The sequence below is a fragment of the Elephantulus edwardii genome, unplaced genomic scaffold (genome assembly GCF_000299155.1).
Source record: "Elephantulus edwardii isolate Elephantulus edwardi_28Jun2011 unplaced genomic scaffold, EleEdw1.0 scaffold00237, whole genome shotgun sequence".
Lineage (NCBI taxonomy): Eukaryota > Metazoa > Chordata > Mammalia > Macroscelidea > Macroscelididae > Elephantulus > Elephantulus edwardii.
In genome coordinates this window covers 1,988,155-2,006,540 of record NW_006399987.1, presented here as the reverse complement: position 1 = coordinate 2,006,540, position 18,386 = coordinate 1,988,155, and the positions used below count along the sequence as shown (strand labels likewise).

Sequence of the window (18,386 nt, the reverse complement as noted above, 5' to 3'; positions counted from 1 at the left end):
AGAGGCCAGGTCTGGGGGCACGCTCCCCAGATGCAGAGGCCTGGTCTGGAACCTGTGACTGGACACTGACTGGACAGCATTAGCTTGAGAGTTGAGCCAGTGAGCAGAGTCTGACGGCTCCACGCTGAAGCTGCCTGACCTCTGTGCTGGTGCAGCCCTGGCCGTTCCTGACCGTGCACTACTCTCTCAGCTAACAGAGCTTGCGACCCTGCGGCCCGGCAGTTCAACACCCTCATCCCCTGGTGCCTGCCCCACACCGGGAACAGGCACAACAACTGGGCTGGCCTCTACGGACGGCTGGAGTGGGACGGTTTCTTCAGCACGACCGTCACTAACCCTGAACCCATGGGCAAGCAGGTACAGGCAGCACATCAGTGAGGGATGTGGGCCGGCGGGGACACCCTGGGGCCTTCTCTGGCACAGCCCCGATGGCATCTGGTTCTGATCTTGCTCTCCCAGGGCCGGGTGCTCCACCCAGAGCAGCACCGCGTGGTGAGTGTGCGGGAGTGCGCTCGCTCCCAGGGCTTCGCCGACTCCTACCGGCTCTTCGGCAACATCCTGGACAAGCACCGACAGGTCAGCGGAGAACAGCCCAGCTCCCACCTCGCATCCTTCTGCAGGGGGTCTGACTTGCAGTGAAGGTTCCTGGGCTTAGAAGGGGGCCCTCCTAGTTCTCACAGTCCAACAGAGGGCCTGGATGGCCACCTCTTACCTTAACTGACCTTCTGCACCTGTGAGAGGAATGACCTATTCAGGGCAGCTGTCCCTGTGGGCTTCGAATGTTCAGTGTCAGCCCATGTCATTGAGCAGGTCAGTCACAGCTGACAGTTGAGGCAAAGTTTTAGCCCAGAGCAGCGCTCTAATTCATCCACATGATACAGGAACCGTTGAAGGTGTGGCCGTGAAAACTTGCTGAAGGTTGAACCAAACCCGCGATTACTAACTAGTTCTCAAGGGTGTCGGTTGATCCTTAACTGCATTTTCATTGAAGTGATGCATGTGCCTCCACACCCATTAATGCTTAGAGTTTATGATAATCTTCCCCTCATGCCCTGCTCATGCCAAGCTTCCCTGAAAGTTGGTGGGGTGACTGTGAGGAATTTCTCTAAAGCCCTGTGGGGCTCCCTTTTTTATGGGTGCTTCTTGACATGTTGGTATTAGGCAGAGATTGGGAGGATCTGAGGGCCTTGTGGTGGGAGGACTCCCGGGGCCCCACACCCTGGGCCCAGAGCCCAAGTCACAGCTTGTTTTCAGCAGCAGTCAGCTGCAAACCAGCCTGCCTCTGGCGCTCCTCGCGGCCATGCCAAGCCTCTGCCTCCTCCTTACCTCCTGCAGGTCGGTAATGCTGTGCCACCACCCCTGGCCAAGGCCCTCGGGTTGGAGATTAAGCTTTGTGTGTTGGCCAAGGCTTTAGAAGAGAAAGAACGAGCCTCAGGTATGCTGGGCTGGGGCTGGATGCGGGGCTCCTGAGCTATGGCTGTGTGAGGAGGCTGGACCACCCCGAGCTCTGTGTGCAGACATCTTCACTTCCCGCTCTGGGACCAGGGCAGGTGACCTACCTTCTCTGGTGGCCCTGCCCTCTTGAGGGGGCAGCCTGGGTGGAGCATAGAGCCCAAGTCGGCACGTGATGGCGTGTGGTCAGTGCTGGCCACCTCCCTGGGTCTCAGCCTGCCCCAGTGTTGCCTGCGTACTTTCTAAAATTTTTTTTAACAAGAAAAAAAACAAAAGTGTGGTTTTGTAAAGTTAAGGGTTATAAGGGAAAATAAATCAATAGAATTATATAATAAAGTTGCTATTGAAAGGATATCCAACTATGTGTTTGTAGTTACTAAAAAAAAACCAAAAACCAATTATAGCTGTTATTGCCTTGTATTTATAGCCCTCGTTTCAGGATACCACATCTTAGTCCAGTTTTCTTCTGGACATTTGCAATATTTACCAGTTGTGTTCTGTGTAGTCTGAATTTGCTTTCTGTAGTTGAGCAAACGTCTTAAAAGTCATTTGTAATTTATTAAATTACTTTGTGATGTTCTATAGAGCAAATGGAAGTTTAATTTTTTTTTATTATTATTTTTGTGTGAGTGTAGCGTCAAATCAGATCTGACTGGTACAGGAGGAGACTGTCCCTCCTTCCCCGGCAGAGCATCTGGTGGATTCGAACCGTGCACCTCTGGGATTGTAGTTGCAGCTCCTTACCACTAGGCCACCAGAGCTCCCCTGAAAGTTTAATTATTTTTTATTAAACATATTCTTTTTTTAAAAATTTTGTGTGTACCATCAAATCTGATCTGACCGGTACAGGAGGAGATTGCCCCTCCTTCTCCAACAGGGCATCTGGTGGACCGTGGACTCTTGGAACCTGCTCAGGACAGCGGCTGCGGAGGTCCGCTCAGAGCTCCTCCAGGTTCTTAAGTTGCCCGGTGACAGGAGTTCCCGGTCACTGACACATCGGACGAAACGCATTGAGCTAGCTGGCCGCTTAGTGATGCTCTTCTTTGTCCTTTCAGCTGAATTGAAGGAGAAGAAGGAGGAGGAGGAGGAGGAGGAAGAGGAGGAGGAGAAAGCTACCAAGGACTAGTTCTGCCCTCCACCACTCTTTCCAGCACCAGGAATCCCCAACATGCACTGACATGTGTTTACCATGTTGAAATCTGTCGGTTCAAATGTGTCGTCCACGGTGTCAGTGGCCTTGACTGGCGTGGAGCTGTCCTGTGCAGCTCGCTCCTCAGTACCTACGGAGTGAGCCAACTCTGCAGTACTCTGTCCATTCTGGATTTTGAAGGTTTTTCTATTATGCATTATATCCAGTCTACCACTGTATGAGTAGGAAGTAAGACTTTATGTAGTTTCTATATGTTGTAATATTTCTTCAAATAAAGTGCACCTTTAAACTGCTGTGGGTTGTGGTCATGGTTTCGCCAGCGAGGGGCTTCTGGCTGCCTCTGCCAAGGGTGAGGGGAGGGCTCTGGGTGCGAGGTGACCCATGGAGGTCTTTGATGGACCATGCGTCCAGCAGTCTTAGGAGCAGAAGTAACTGGTGCGACTCAGCTCTAGCCATGAGGTCCAGAGGGAAATGCCGGTCTTTCCGAGGAAAGCCTTTTAAAGGGACATGCTGAGGTGGCCCCTGAGGGTGCAGCAGCCCGCTTGGGACCAAAGACAGGACAGAAGGCTCTGCAGTGGACAGGGGTGGGCGGTGGGGAAGGGGTCACCTTCGAGGTGCTCTCCAAAACCTATCTACTCCAAACTATTTGCTTAACGCTAATTGGGCTTTTTATGACTTTGAGCTACACTAGCTAAACCAATCCCTACAGAATTCTAAGGTTGAACCTTTTCTTAGGTTTGATTTTGGGGGAAACATCAAAGGCCAACAAAGCAGAAGCGCTTAGCAGTTGTCAGCCACCAGCAGACGTGACGAGAGCCACTGCTCAGACGAGCAGCACCTGCCCTGCTGTCACCTCTGCATGTGACCTCATGAATGTCATTTTCTGGGAGACTCTGTCTATGCTTCGTTCAGTGGAGTCGGTCATAAGGCTGAAGGCGTAACTCGCTCGATTGCAACCCTTCAAGTTCCTTAATATCCCCTCTTCACCCTCCTATAACTAGTGCTGATCTGAGCAGCTTGGTACAGCCTTCCCCATCATCCCCAAAGGGTAAATGTCTACAAGAGATACCAGGGCAGAGCTCAAGGGTTTCATTTTTTCAGAGCATGTGGGCAAACTAGACCCATGAGGTTTCATTGGCTTCTCCTACAGCAAGGAGACTGCCTTGAGCTCATTCCAGCTTCGGCCTCTGACCCTCATCCACTGAAGGGTGAGTCTTTGCATTTTTCAGTCATGACTTTACACGCACCTCCAGGTGTCCAGCGACATGTTTTCATCTTGGTGGGGCCCACCTGCCTTTCCTTGCCGAGAGCCACCAGGTAGCCACTGGTCCTTGTTTATATCTTCTCTCACGTCTTTTTTTTCTCTCTCATTGCATCATTTGATTTCTTTTTTTCTTTTATTAATTTTAATGAAAATTAACAGATTTTGGATTTCCATTCATTCATTGTTGCACTTTTCTCCCTGCCCACCCCTCCCCTCCAGTTCCTTCTCTGAAAAGTAAAAGAAAAAAATCTTTGTTATACAATCCCTCCACGAAAGTCCACTCCACCATGAAACCTTTGTTATGGACTCCCATCATGACAATAATACGTAATCACATTTCCCTTTTAAAGTTCTCTCATCTGTTTCGATGCAGTATACATAATTTATCCCATTTTTCTCAGTCTCCCTCCAACCACGATGTCAGTCTTGTTTTACAAGTGACGTTATGCATTATTTGTCCTTTTGTGACTGAGATACTTCACTCAGCATAATGTTCTCCAGAGTCACCCATTTGGAACAATAATGCATGAGTTCCTTGTTTTTCAATGCAGTGTAGTATTCCATTGTGTGAATATACCACAGCTTCTCCATCCATTCGTTTGTTGATGGGCACTTAGGTTGTTTCTAACTCTTCTATTGTGAACAAAGCTGCAATAAACATGGGTGTGAGCGTCATTTGATTTCTAAAGTAAATGACATGAATCCACCAGCTGTCCCTCAGGAGGGAGATGTGGCTGTCTCTTTCCATAAAAATCTGTTAGGTCCTGTCCAGTCAGTTCCAGCTCTTACCAACCCCAGGCACAGCAGCGCCGGACACTCCCTGATCCTCCCCTTCACTGCTCTGCTGGAGCCCTTGCAGGCAGCCACTGTCATCTGTCATAAAGATCTTTTAAATTTATTAATTTCAATGAAAATTTACAGAGGCTTTGGGTTTCCATTCATTCATTGTTGCACTTTTCTCCCCTCCCAACCCTTCCCCCCTAGTATACTATCCTCTTGGAAAAGTAAAATTTTCATTGTTTTACAAACCCTCCCTCAGGTCCACTCCACTGTTCAGCCTTCGCTCTGGACTCCTGTCATGACAAACATACCTAATCACATATCCCTTTTAAACAGCTTTCTCCCTCATCTGTTTCAATGCAGTATACATTATTGAACCCATCTTTCTCTGTCTCCCCTGAACCCTGATGTCAGTCCTGTCTTAAACAGTGGCACCATGCAGTATTTGTCCTTTTGTGACTGAGATACTTCACTCAGCATAATGTCCTGCAGGGTCACCCATTTTGAATACTATTTCATGAGTTCCTTGTTTTTCAAGACAGCATAGTATTCCATTGTGTAAATATACCACAGCTTCTCTATCCATTCGTTTGTTGATGGTATCACAAGGAACTTCGTCTTTTTTGTTGACTCTTCCCTAAGCATGATTTCCTGGGACTACTTTTTTCCTGATAACATGTCAAAATGTGTGAGACGAAGTCTCAGCAGCCTCATTTCTGGTTTATGGCTGTGATTGTGTGGATCATAACAAGTTATGACTAACATTGAGAAAAATGGAAATCCCACAACACTTGATAGTGCGCATATGAAATCAATACCAAGACCCAGAAGCCATCGTTTAAACGGGGCAAGGGAACACTGCACGCTTTAAAATCAAGCGTGTGCGTCAGGGTTGTGTCCTTTTTCCATACCTATTTAATCTGTGTGCTGAGCAAATAATTTGAGAAGCCAGAGTCTGAAGAACTTGGCATCAGGTTTGGAGGAAGATTCATCAACAACCTGCTTTATGCAAATAACACAACCTTGGTTGCTGAAAAAGAAGAGAATATGAAATGCTTGCTGCAGAAGACCAAGGACTATGGCCTTTGTATGGATTACATCTCAGCATCAACAAAGGTCCTCACCTTAAAACCAACAGCCTAGTGGCAAGAAGCTGTACTGCAATCCTAGAGGTTTGCGGTTTGAATCCACCAGATGCTGTGCTGGAGGTGGGGGATGGGGGCAATTCTCTTGTACCAGTCAGAACTGATCTGGCAGTACACATACAAAAAATACAATTTAGAGAAAAACAAAAACCAAAACCCCAACAAACACGAAAGATCGGAAAAGAAGTTGTCTACGATTTCTTTGTCTTGCTCAGATCAACAATCAACATCCTTGGTTCAAGCAGTCAGGAAATCAAGAGACATATTGCATGGGGCGAGTCTGCTGTCAGAGACTTCTCTGAAATGCTGAAGAGCAATGATGTCAGTTTGAAGACTGAGGTGCGCCTGATCCAGGCTATGGTCTTCTCAATCACCTGCTATACATCTTGAAATCTGGACCACGAATAAGAATGACAGAAGAATTGATACCTTTGAGCTGTGGGGCTGGAGAAAAATACTAAATGTCTGATGGGCTACCAAAGGACAAACAGATGTCTTTGAAAAGGCACAGTCAGAGTGTTCCATGGAGGCACAGTTGGTGAAGTTTTGTCTTTTACACTTTGGACATGTAGTTAGGTGAGGCTATTCCTTGGAAAGGGATATCATACTTGGTAAGACAGAGGGTCAGTGAAGGAGAGGAAGACCCCCAACGAGATGGATTGGCATGATGACTTGAGCAATGGGCTCTACTGTGTCAGATGTTAAGGATGGGTGCCATGAGTATGACCCTATGGACAGCTGACTCTAGCAACAACATAGTGTATCCCGTATTCTTCACCAACACCAAGTCCAGAGACCTCAATCCTTTCGTCCTTATTCACCAGCCAGCTTCTGCATGCCTGAGACAAATAGAAATAGCATTGGCTTGGATCAGCCCATCTTAATCCGCAAAGTCAACCTCAAAATGCAAAGTCACATCTTGGCTTTTTAACACATTGCCGCAAATGATGGCAAATGTGTTTCTAAGCACAGTCGTCAGTTTAAAAAGTGTACAGCAACGTGTTTAACACTCCCTTATCTTGTTCAGTGTATTTGCCCAATGCAGCATGTAGATTAGTCTTGGAAACCCCACAGGATGGTTTTGCCACATCCTACAGTCTCTGCAGTGGAAACGACCCTATGGCAGTGAGTATGGTTTCTTTTTTCTTGGTGAGAAAAATTTGTAGTTAGAATTAGTCAGCTGGACTCAGTTTAGATGATCCCAATTTTGTTGGCAACATCCAAAGCATCATGGTCAGGAGCAAGTCAAACATAGGCCTTCTCTCCATCAGGCCTAATCAAAGTGTTGACCTTGGCCACATCAATGTCATAGAGCTTCTTTACAGTTTGATCTGGTGCTTATTGGCCTTGACATCCACAATGAATACAGTGTGTTATCTTCTATCTTCTTCATGGCTGACTCAGTGGTCAGGGGAAATTTGATGATGGCATAGTGGTCAAGCTTGTTTCTCCTGGAGGTGCTCTTCCGGGGTTATTTGGGCTGCCGTCGGAGTCTCAGCGTCTTAGGCCGCCGGAAGGTGGGTGATGTGAGGATCTTTTTTTTTTTGGCTGTGGATGCCCTTCAGGATGCCTTCTTCGCCTTTAATGCCTTTGTTTTGGCTTCAGTTTTGGGTGGGGCTGGCACTTCCTTCTTTGCTTTCGGTGCCATCTTCATAGAAAGGTTGGGTTTGGTTTCAAATTTAGATTTACTTATATTTGCTGCTTTGTCTTCCATCCTTAACATTCACATCTGAACACCTGAATAATTTTCGTAAGGAAAACACACAAGAATGCATCTCAATATAGCTAAACTCCATCAGATCCTACTTTTTTTAAAAAAACAAAACAAAACAAACACAAGGGAGCTCTGGTGGTCTAGTGGCAAAAAGCTGCACTGCAATCCCAGAGGCGTGCAGTTCGAACCCACCAGATGCTCTGCTGGAGAGGGAGGAGCAATGTCCTCCTCCCATATGAGTCAGATCTGATTTGACGGCACACACACACACACACACACACAAAATTAAAAAAGAAAACCCCAAACCTTCTGCTTATGATTCCTTAAATTAAAACTCCACTAAAAACTCCATATTGAATGCAGTAAAAAATATGCTAAGGCTTCCCTATTCAGATTCCCAGGTCCCTTGAATCTGAGTCCCTGTCTCCCCAAAAGCATTTCCCAAACATCTCAGGTGGTGGATATCGAGACTCTTCTGGAGGAGACTTCTGCATGATGCAGCCCTCACTTTCCCCTTTTGAGGTAGAGTAAGAAATGCACAGATCCTGAATGCACATCTTGTATGTGGAAAATGCCCATGAACCCCCACCCTGTGTCTCTGTCAAGATATGGAGCCCTTGGATGGTACAGTTAACAGGTTTGGCTGTTCACTGAACAAATGGGGATTGGAGTCTCCCCAGTGGGGCTGGGAAGGAAGTGAAGCTACTTCTGAAGATTTTACCATGGGAAATCCTATGGAGCACAGTCCTCTGATACGTGGAGTGCTGTGAACCAATAGCAACTTCTAAAATTTTTAAAATAAAAATATAGAACATTTTCATTTCTCTAGGAATTCCCAGAAATGCGGATGGCACAGGATAGGAGCTCTGTTGTTCATCGGGTTGCTATGACTCGTAATCGATGGTAGCTAACGCCTGGTAGCTATTCCCTGAAGGTGTTTCACCGAATATCAAAGACTACAGCTTTCAATACGAATTGCCTCTCAGTAAGCTCTGGTGGCCTAGTGGCAAGAAGCTGTACTACAATCCCAGAGGTGCATGGTTCAAATCCACCAGATACTCAGCTGGAAAAGGAGGGACAATTTCCTCCTGTACCAATCAGATCTGATTTGATGGTACACACACACACACGTTTAAAAAAATTAAAATAAGAATTGCCTCTCAACATTGAAAAATATCCTCACCACCAGACCTGCAGGCAACATCATGGTAGACGGAGAGATTGACATTGTGGACTCAAGTAAACGGAAATTGTTAACAATCAACACACATGGTAGCAGAAGTCAAGAAATCGAAAGTTGTACATGAATGTTCATAACAGCATTATTCACAATAGCAAGAATAAGGAAACAGCCCCAATGTCCATCAACAAAGCACACAATTGTGGAATTGAAGCACATTCACCTGATGGAATACTATGCAGCACATGGGAACAATGATTTAGAAAAATATAGATAACTTGAGAGAAGCTAGAGAACATTATGCTAAGGGAACTAACTCAAGAGCCTAAAACAAATACTGTATAAGACCATTATTGTTAAAAACAAGGATAGCTAGTAAGATGTGTATAGATATTCAAAGTGGAAAGAGGAGAGGGCAGGGAGGTTGAGGGTGGAGGGAGGAGGTATCACAGGGTCTCGGAGTTTGGATGAAGGGAGAGGGGGGAAAAAAACGAACCCTACACCAATGGATGTGCGTGAAACAATGCGAACAAATTACTGTATGCAAACCAATTTAAAAAAAGTTGAACAATAGAAACCATACTGCATTGAGGAAATCGGCTTTCAAGGACCTCTCTAAAGTGCTCCAAAGCAAAGATATCAGTTTGATGTCTAAGGTGAGTCTGATCAAAGCCATGGTAATTTTCAATTGCTCCGTTTGGATGTGAAAGTTGAAAAATGAATAAGGATGACAGGGGAGCTCTGGTGGCTTAGTGGCAAGAAGCTGCACTGCAATCCCAGAGGTATGCGGTTTGAATCCACCAGATGCAAAGGAGGGGCAATCTCTCCTCCTGTACCAGTTAGATCCAATTTGATGGTACACATACACACACACACACACAAAAAAAAAAGAAAATGAAAATTAAAGGATAAAAACAAAATAAAAAAAGAAAGGATGACAAAAGAAGGTATAGTATTTTTATCATTACTAATAATGAGATAGACAACCAGGAATGAGATAAAACAGAGCATAAAGGACAGGGGGCCAGCAGTTCCAGTGACTGAAGCACCTCAAGTCACGCCTCTCTGTGTATTTATTGAGAATCAGGAGAGGCAAATCATAAAGAGAATTCTCTTGTAAATGAAGCTGAATTTTTCTCTATTGTCAACCTAACTCTTTAGCTCAGGAAGTATTTCACACACATTAGCACTCCCTCTGTAGGGGGGGCCCTAGCTGTCTCTTGTCCACAGGAAACAGCACATTTTCTATGATCTGTCACAAGAGAAATCCTAACTTATAGATTTGTAATTCCTTCAATTCCTGAACAAGCATATGGTTTTTGATATAATATTTGGTATGAAATTTGGCTTCCCATAATCTTGGAATATTGTTAGGGAAGAACATTGAGTATCTCAAGGCGTGTCAAAAAGAGAAATCCCTATCGGAAGTGCAGCCAGGGTGCACCTGAGAGGCAAAGGTGAAAGTTCATCAGAAGCATGTTGACCGGAGGGACCAGTCCTTGGGAAAACACATGCTGGGGACGGTGGGGGGACATGGAAGGAGAAGCCCCTCGCTGAGATGGGTTGGCACGGTTGCTGTAACCAAGGGCTCACATCTGTCAGAGAGCGGGAGGATGGCAGGGCACGTTGCGATCTGTCAATGTGTCGCACACAGCCACTGAGCAGTAGACTCACAGGACCTACCAGCACCGACTTCCCACCCTCCCCGCTCCACACCCATCCCCTCAGTGGCTCACCTTTATTCTGACTCTGCCTCCACAGATGACCGCCTGTCCCCGGGCTCTGGGACAGAGTCCACTCAGCATGGGCTCTTGTTTGCTATTCTCTTTCAGCACAATTTTTTAAATGCATGTTATTTGGGTATAATGATAGTTTCCCCTTTCTTAATACTAAATAGAAGGAATGCTCTTTTTTTAAAAATAATAATAGCATGGTCTTTGCAATCACTTGCTGTGCATCAGAGAGCTGGACAATGACCAAGGATCATAGAAAGAGAATTGCCCTTTGAGCTGTGGTGCTGGAGAAGAGTACTGAATGTACCATGGACTGCTAAGAAAACGAACAGGTTCAACCTGGAGAGGGTTGACCCAGGCTGCTCCTTGGAGGCAAGGATTTTGACGCTTCATCTGACCTACTTTGGACATGTTGTAAGGAGGGACCAGTCCTTGGAGAGGGACGTCATGCTTGGGAGGGTGGAGGGACAGTGCAGGAGGGGAAGACCCTCTATGAGGTGGATTGATTCAGTGACTGGAGTAATTGGGATGGGAGTGTCAGAGACAGTGCTGATGGCAAAGGATAGAGCAGGGTTTAGGGCTGTTGTACATAGGGTCGCTATGAGTTGCAAACAATTCAACAGCACATGACAAGAACAACAGCAATCTGACAGATAAGCATTTTACAGAAAAGAGCAGATGAAAGACATTATTAACCAAATTAGAAAAATGACCAATAGATTCAATGTTGCTACATGTCTTTTGACCCACCCTTTTCCCTGCTCCACCACAATCCTTTCCTCCTTCTGTCTACACCATTCAACACCCCTCTCCCCTTGACCAGCCCTTGGCTTAAGTCTCAAGCCATCAGGCTTTCTGTGATTCTGGACACATCATGCTGCTGTCAGTCTCTTAGGATGCGGCTGGTGTCATTTCAATTTAAAAGTCTCTAAGTACCACCGTCATGTACAAGTGTCAAGGATGGCTTCTTAGAAGTTTCTGAGAAAAAGTCCTTTATCTTGAACTTCAACTCCAGGATTGACTTCTTGTGGTTAATACCTCTTCTCTTCCAAGTGCAGCCAGGTGCTGACACAAGAGGATAGCTTCCCAGCGGAGAGTGATGTGTCCTCTAGGACTGGTACATAATTTTTGTTTCTTGACCTGAGAGCCGAGGGCCCAAACTTATTTTATCAGGAGTGCTGGCCGTGGGGGTCCCTGGCTAGTATCCTGTACCTACCTGAAGCAAGACGGCAAGATCAGGAATGCTCCAAATCCCAGCAACGAGGTCAGACTGGAGACTAAGGTGCGCCTGATCCAAGCTATAGTCTTTGCAATTGAGTGCTATGCATTGGAGAGTTGGACAGTGACCAGGGATGATAGAAAGAGAATTGATGCCTTTGAGCTGTGGTGCTGCAGAAGAGTGTTGAATATACCATGGACTGCTAAGAGAGCAGGTTTGTCCTGTTTGAGGGTGAAGACGGGCTGCTCTTTGGAGTCAAGGATTCTGAAGCTTCATCTGACATACTTCGGGCATGTTGCAAGGAGGGATAGTCCTTGGAGAAGGACATCATGTTTGGGAAAGTGGAGGGACAGCGCAGGAGAGGAAGACCCTCGATGAGATGGATCGATTCTGTGATTGGGGTGGTGGGAATGAGTGTGTCGGAGACAATGAAGTTGGCACAGGATAGAGCACGGTTTGGGGCTCTTGTACATAGGGTCACTATGAGTCGCAAGTGACTTGATGGCACATGACAACAACAACCACCCTTACTTTAAGTTGCCTCTCATCCTATCACGGGGCCGCTGCTGTCCCTCAGCGTGAGCTTGGTCTCGTACCTTGCACCTGTGTTCACATATGAATCCACATCTAAATACATTGCTTCATGGATTTAGATGCAAGAGAAGGCTGGACAATCTCCTCCCGTGAGACTTATTGTCTCTGAAAATCCACCCCGAAGGGTCGGCTCTGGGTCGACTCTGACTCCGCAGTAAACAATAACACCAGCAATTAAAAAGTACACTCTTATTAATTGAACTGCTGGGCCTGAACTTCAGAATCACCTCATCCTCTAGAGACCATTTAAAAGAGACTGGTGTGAAATTTACAGGCTTGTACACAACTCAGCATCCCAAGACTGGCTTGACTTAGAAGAAAAAGGTTGTGGTTGTCTTTATTAATTCAAATTTTTTTAATTATTAAATTTTATTAATTTTAATGAACATTTACAGAGATTTTGGGTTTCATTCATTCATTGTTGCACTATTTTCTCTACCCTCCACCCCAGTTCGTTCTTCTTTTTTTCCATCCCCCCTTGAAAGTCTGTTTTAATAATTCAAATATTTGCATTCCTCGGCTCATTTTGAAGTTTCGTTTTGATCTTGGCAGATACCTTAACTTGATTCAAGATGTTTACTTTTATTGGTGCTATAAATAGTCACTCGGGTGGCCGAGTGGTAAGAAACTGAGTTGTTGGGGAGCTCTGGTGGTCTAGTGGCAAGAAGTTGCACTGCAATGCCAGAGGCAGGTGGTTCAAATCCACCAGATGCTCTGCTGAAGAAGGAGGGACAATCTCCTCCTGTACCAGTCAGATCTGATTTGACGGTACACACACACAATATAATAAAATTTTTTTTTTTTAGAAAAAGAAACTGAGTTTTAATTCCAAAGTCAAGCAGAGAGTCTGCCAGTCTCTTCCCATGTGATTTCTTGCCTCTGAAAACCCACTGAAGGGTTAGAAATGGGTTGAGTCTGACTCCACGGGATACAACAACATAAGTGGAATATTTTCTTTTTCTTTTCTTTTTTTTTTTTCAGGGTTGTATCCTTTCTCCATACCTATTTTTTCTTTCTTTCTTTCTTTCTTTTTTTATTTTATTAGTTTTAATGAACATTTACAGGGATTTTGGGTTTTCATTCGTTCATTGCTGCACCATTCTCTCTACCCTCCTCCCCAGTTTGTTCTTCTTCCCCCGCCATCTGAATGTCTGTTTTAATTGTCCAATTGCCACAGTGCTTGTCAAAGCCAGTTCTGATTAATCTCCTTTGTCAGTGTGTCCTTTGCCATTCCCTATCACTCCTCCCTGAGAGAGACTTCACCCTGATTCATAAGGAAAAGGGGATGGCGTATTCTCTTAGCTACTTCCTGCTGAAAAGGGACGCTGTGGGTTTCAGGGTGAAGATCTTCTCTCACTACTCTAAAGGGCGCCTTTGGCAGTAGGAAACACATAGACTATTATGGAGATTGATTTTGGAATTTAGATACACTGTTATTAATTGTGCTTAGCCGTACATGTTCATATCCTTAAAGATGTATCATGGGGGGTTGCAACCTAGAAGACACAAATTTAACTAACAAGTTCTAAGTACATGAGTCAAAAATTATGGAAAAGTAAAAGAAAAGATTCTTTCATTGTTTTACAAACCCTCCCCCAGGTCCACTCCACCATGGAGCCATTGCTCTAGACTCCTGTGATGACAGAAATACCTAGTCACATATTTGGACAATATTGGAATGTTTTCTAAGCTGTGGCTCTTTGCTTATAGAATGATTATTAACTTGCATTGAGTGTTGATTTTACAGATAGGTCATATATTTTATGTTCACTCGTGACTCATAGTGACCCTATGTACAATAGCTCTGAGCCCTGATTATCCTGAATTGGTCTCACTGACCCCAGCACACCTACCCCCTCCCATTGCCACAGTTACTGTGTCAATTCTTTCCATCCAGGGTCTTTCTCTCCTGCGCTGTCCCTCCACCCTTCTGAGCATGACATCCTTCTCCAAGGACTCATCCCTCTTGGCAATATGCCCAGAATACATGAGATGGAGATTAACAGACTTATTTGTTCTCCTGGTGGTTGATATGTTCTTTTCTCCAGCAGCACAACTCAAAGGCATCAATTCCTCTTCTGTCATCCTTCGTCATTGGCCCGCTCTCTCACCTGGATCAGATGCACCTTAGTCCCTAGACTAATATCATTGCTCTCAAGCACTTTGGAAAGGTCCCTGACAGCAGACTTCCCCAGTGCAATTTGTCTTTTGATTTTCTGACTGCTGGTGTCAAGAATGTTGACTGTGGGGCAGAGCAAGCTGAAATTGTTAACAACCTCTATCTATCTCTTGTGAATTTATCACGGTGCTGCCAACTGGCCCAGTGGTGAAAGAAAAAATCTTTGTCTTCTTGACGTTAAGCTTTAATCCGTATTGAAGACTATAGTCCTTGACCTTCTACAGCAAATGCTTCAGGTCTTCCTCAGTTTCTGCAAGTAGGGTTGTATCTATCATCTGCATAATGCAGTTTATTGATGAATCTTCCTCCAATCCTGATGTTAGTTTAAAAAAATATGTACATGTATGAGCTTTATATTTAACTGCATCCCTGCTTTTTAAAAAAATATTATTAATTTTAATGAAAGTTTACAGAAATTTAGGGTTTCCAGTCATTCATTGTTGCGCTTTTCTCCCTGCCCACCCTCTACCCCCCAATTCACTTTTCTCCTTGATAAGTTAAAAAAAAACCCACAAACCTCTTTCATTGTTATGCAATCCCTCCTCCCAAGTCCACTGCACTGTGTAGGCTTCATTCTGGACTCTGATTTTTATGAGACTTGTCCAGCCTCAGTGTACTCGCCTCTGAAGGTGAGACATCACTTTGGTCTCAAGTTCAAAGGACGTCTGTTTTCTTCGGTGGCTCAGCCACTAGGTGGCGCGCTTTCCTGCTGGGATGAGGTTCCAAGAGCAGCCTGATTGAGGGGCTAGGGGCAAGTCAAGTACTAGATACCAGGTACCAGGTACCCAGGCCAACAACCATCCATCTCTGGGCCTCCCGAGAGTGCTAGCCTGAGCTTGGCTTGTCGGCCGAGGGCACTGCCCTGTTCTGAGGCCGTGGAAAAGGGGGCCCAGCGCCAACGGCAGCCTCTGCCTCCCTACTTGGCTCACGGGCCCGAGTTACTCTTTTTTACCCCAAGAAGAAAAATCTGTTATCATTGGCAAGTACAGTGGTTGAAGTAAATTGACATCCATTTAACCAACAATTTCATTCAGACTTGCTGTGGGTTGGTTATGTCCTCCCAAGTGTGTCCCCCTGGCTGAGCCCTCATTCTCAGTGCTTTGGCAGTGCTCTATGATGTAATGATCCTTCATAATGTGAGCTGAGGTCATCAGCCTTGATCCAATGTGAGGAGATCTGGGAGGGATGCAACAGTCTTACTCAGGTTACAGCCTGGGCTGTGGCCTGCATCATTTCTCTTACACGAGGTAAAAAGGAGAAAGAACCACACAGAGAGGTGACTGACTTATTACCACCAAGGAAAGAGGAGCTAAGAGCAGAGGGCATACTTTGTGTACCGTTGAATTGGATCTAACTGTCACAGGAGGAAATCGCCCCTCCTTCTCCAGCAGAGCGTTTGATGGGCAGAGGGCATACTTCGAACACAAGGTCTCCACCCACCTGTGCCTGTCTCCACCCTGGGAAACTTCTAGAGCCAGAGGAAGTCTCCCCACAACTGGCAAAGAGGGTTTGCTCTATAAATTTGGACTTCTGGCCTCCTGCCTCCAGTGACATAGTCTACAGAGAGTTGCTCTGATAACCTCAAGGCGGTGCCTCTCTAGGGACTCAAATCCACCAGCAGCTCTTTGAAGAAAGATGGACAATGTCCTCCAGCAAGATTTACAGCCTCAGAACACCCACTGGAGGGTCCGCTATGAGTCCGTCCTGGCCCAGTGGTAATGAGGTTAACCCGGGAGACTACATTTCTGACTGATAAAGTCATCCTCTCGTGTCAAAGTCATCTCACATACTTTGGCCATGTTGTCGGGAAGAACCAGTTCTTGGAGAAAGACATCGTACTGACAAAGGTGGAGGGTCAGAGAAAGAGAGGGAGACGCCCAACAAGCTGGGTCTGACATCGTGACTGTAAACCACGGCTCCAGCCTGTCAAGAGATGGAGAGGATGACACCGCAGAGAGTCCCCTGTGAGTCATAATTGACTTGATGACACGTAGGAACCACAAGGAACTCTATTGGAGGATAACCAAACAGCATCCACTGAGGAGGGGCATTGTCTATTGCCCATAGCAGAAGACTGCAAACCACTGCCTTCAAATCAGCTCTGATTCAGAGAGATCCTTCCAGAGGCTTCTGAGGCTGGAAACTTGAAAGGGAGGAGACGAGGCTGTATGTAGAATACTCCGTAATAAATGCAGACAGAAGAATAGACTTTGGTCATAAGTTTAGCGCCCTCTCCTATAATTATTCAGGCAAGATCCACTTTGCTGTCAGGCACCATCCAATCTACCACAGCTCATATCGACTCTTTAAACAGCAGATCCCAACCTGGCCCTATCTCACTCCATCCTCAGCCTCTTTGACATGCTAGAGCCCCTTGTTACATTGACTGCGTCAATCTATCCTGTTGAAAGTCTTTCTTCTCTTTCACTGACTCTCTATCTTCCCCAGAATGGTGCCTTTATATCCAAAGACTGGCCCCTCTTGACAAGATGCCCAAGGATGTCAGGCAGTTTTACCATCTTTGCCTCTGGGACACCCTGGTTGTACTTTCCCCAAGACAAATTTGTTTGTTCTTTTAGTGGGCCTGGGAATGTTCAGTACTCTTCTCCACACCGCCATCCGGAGGCATCAGTTCTTCCTTCAGCCTTCCTTACACACTGTCCATGTTTCGCGTGCATACAAACCAATGGGAGGGAAAATCTCTTTCATCTTTAAACAAACATCCTTACTCTTTGTCACTTTTAATGAGATCCTTGGCATGTGAACTGACCTGCAGTGTGAAACACACAGTGTGTCCTGGGATGAGTTCGAGTCAAAAAAGGGTTCTCTTGAATCTCATCGAGCCTCCAGCTTCCAGTTTTCAGAAAATGTGGTTAAAAGACTTTTGTTTTTATTATTAAGTGCTTTTGAGTCAACTCTGACTCAACAGCCCTATGAACAACAGGTCTGAAACCTGCCCCACTTTCCACCATCTTTACAATTTCCAATAAACTCGAGACTGTTATTACAGCCACTATGCTGATCCATCTCCTTGAGGGTTTCCTCTTTCTTTGACCCTCCATCTTTTTTTTTAGGGAGTGTAACATCATATCAGATCTGACTGGTATAGGAGGAGATTGCCCCTCATTCTCTGGCAGAGCTTCTGGTGGATTCAAACCACATACCTCTGGGATTGCAGTGCAGCTTTTTGCCCCTAGGCCACCAGAGCTCCCCTAGCCCCTCCATCTTTATCAGTGTGATGTTTTCAAGGACTGGGCCCAAAGTATATGGGCCAATATTTCCCTATCCTTGCCTCTAAGACGCACCCTAGTTGCACTTCTCCCAGGACAGATTTGTTTGTTTCGGGGCAGTCTATGAGATAGTCAGGGCTGAAGAGCAATGCTGTCAGTCTGGAGACTAAGGTGCACCTGATCCAGATCATGGTCATTGCAAAGACTTGCTATGCATAAGAGATCTGGACAATGATTAGGGATGAAAGCAGGAGAAATGATGCCTTTGAGTTGTGGTGCTGGAGAAGAATATTGACTATATCATGGATTGCTAAGAGAACAAGTAGATTCATCCTGGAGAGAGTGAAACCAGGCTGCTCCTCGGAGGCAAGGATTCTGGAGCTCCATCTGACATACTTTGGGTATGTTTCCAGGAGGGATCAGTCCTTGGAGAGGGACATCATGCTTGGGAGGGTGGAGGGACAGCACAGGAGAGGAAGACCCTGGATGAGCTGGATTGACTTAGTGACTGAGGTAATGGGTGTGAGTGTATCCGAGATGATGAGGTTGACACAGAATAGAGCAGGGTTCAGAGCTCTTATATTTAGGGTAAGTTATTTCTAGATCCATCTTGAAGTACAACATCGTGAGTGACAGGATCATATCCATACGCTTACAAGGAAGTCCAGTAAATACCACTATCATTCAGATATATGCACCAACAACCAGAGCCAAAGAAGAAGAAATAGATGATTTCTACCAACTTT

At 45.6% G+C, this 18,386-nt stretch overlaps 1 protein-coding gene across 1 annotated transcript in view; it reads left to right on the top strand.

Annotated features, from left to right (window-relative positions):
* DNMT1 (DNA (cytosine-5-)-methyltransferase 1) overlaps window positions 1-18,386 on the top strand; it is a 96,935-nt gene that overhangs the window by 56,074 nt on the left and 22,475 nt on the right. Inside the window, exons 33-36 of the mRNA XM_006898836.1 lie at window positions 200-357; window positions 460-576; window positions 1,336-1,435; window positions 2,508-2,534. Of these exons, the coding sequence (XP_006898898.1) occupies window positions 200-357; window positions 460-576; window positions 1,336-1,435; window positions 2,508-2,534 (402 nt within the window). The remainder of the gene's footprint in view (window positions 1-199; window positions 358-459; window positions 577-1,335; window positions 1,436-2,507; window positions 2,535-18,386) is intronic.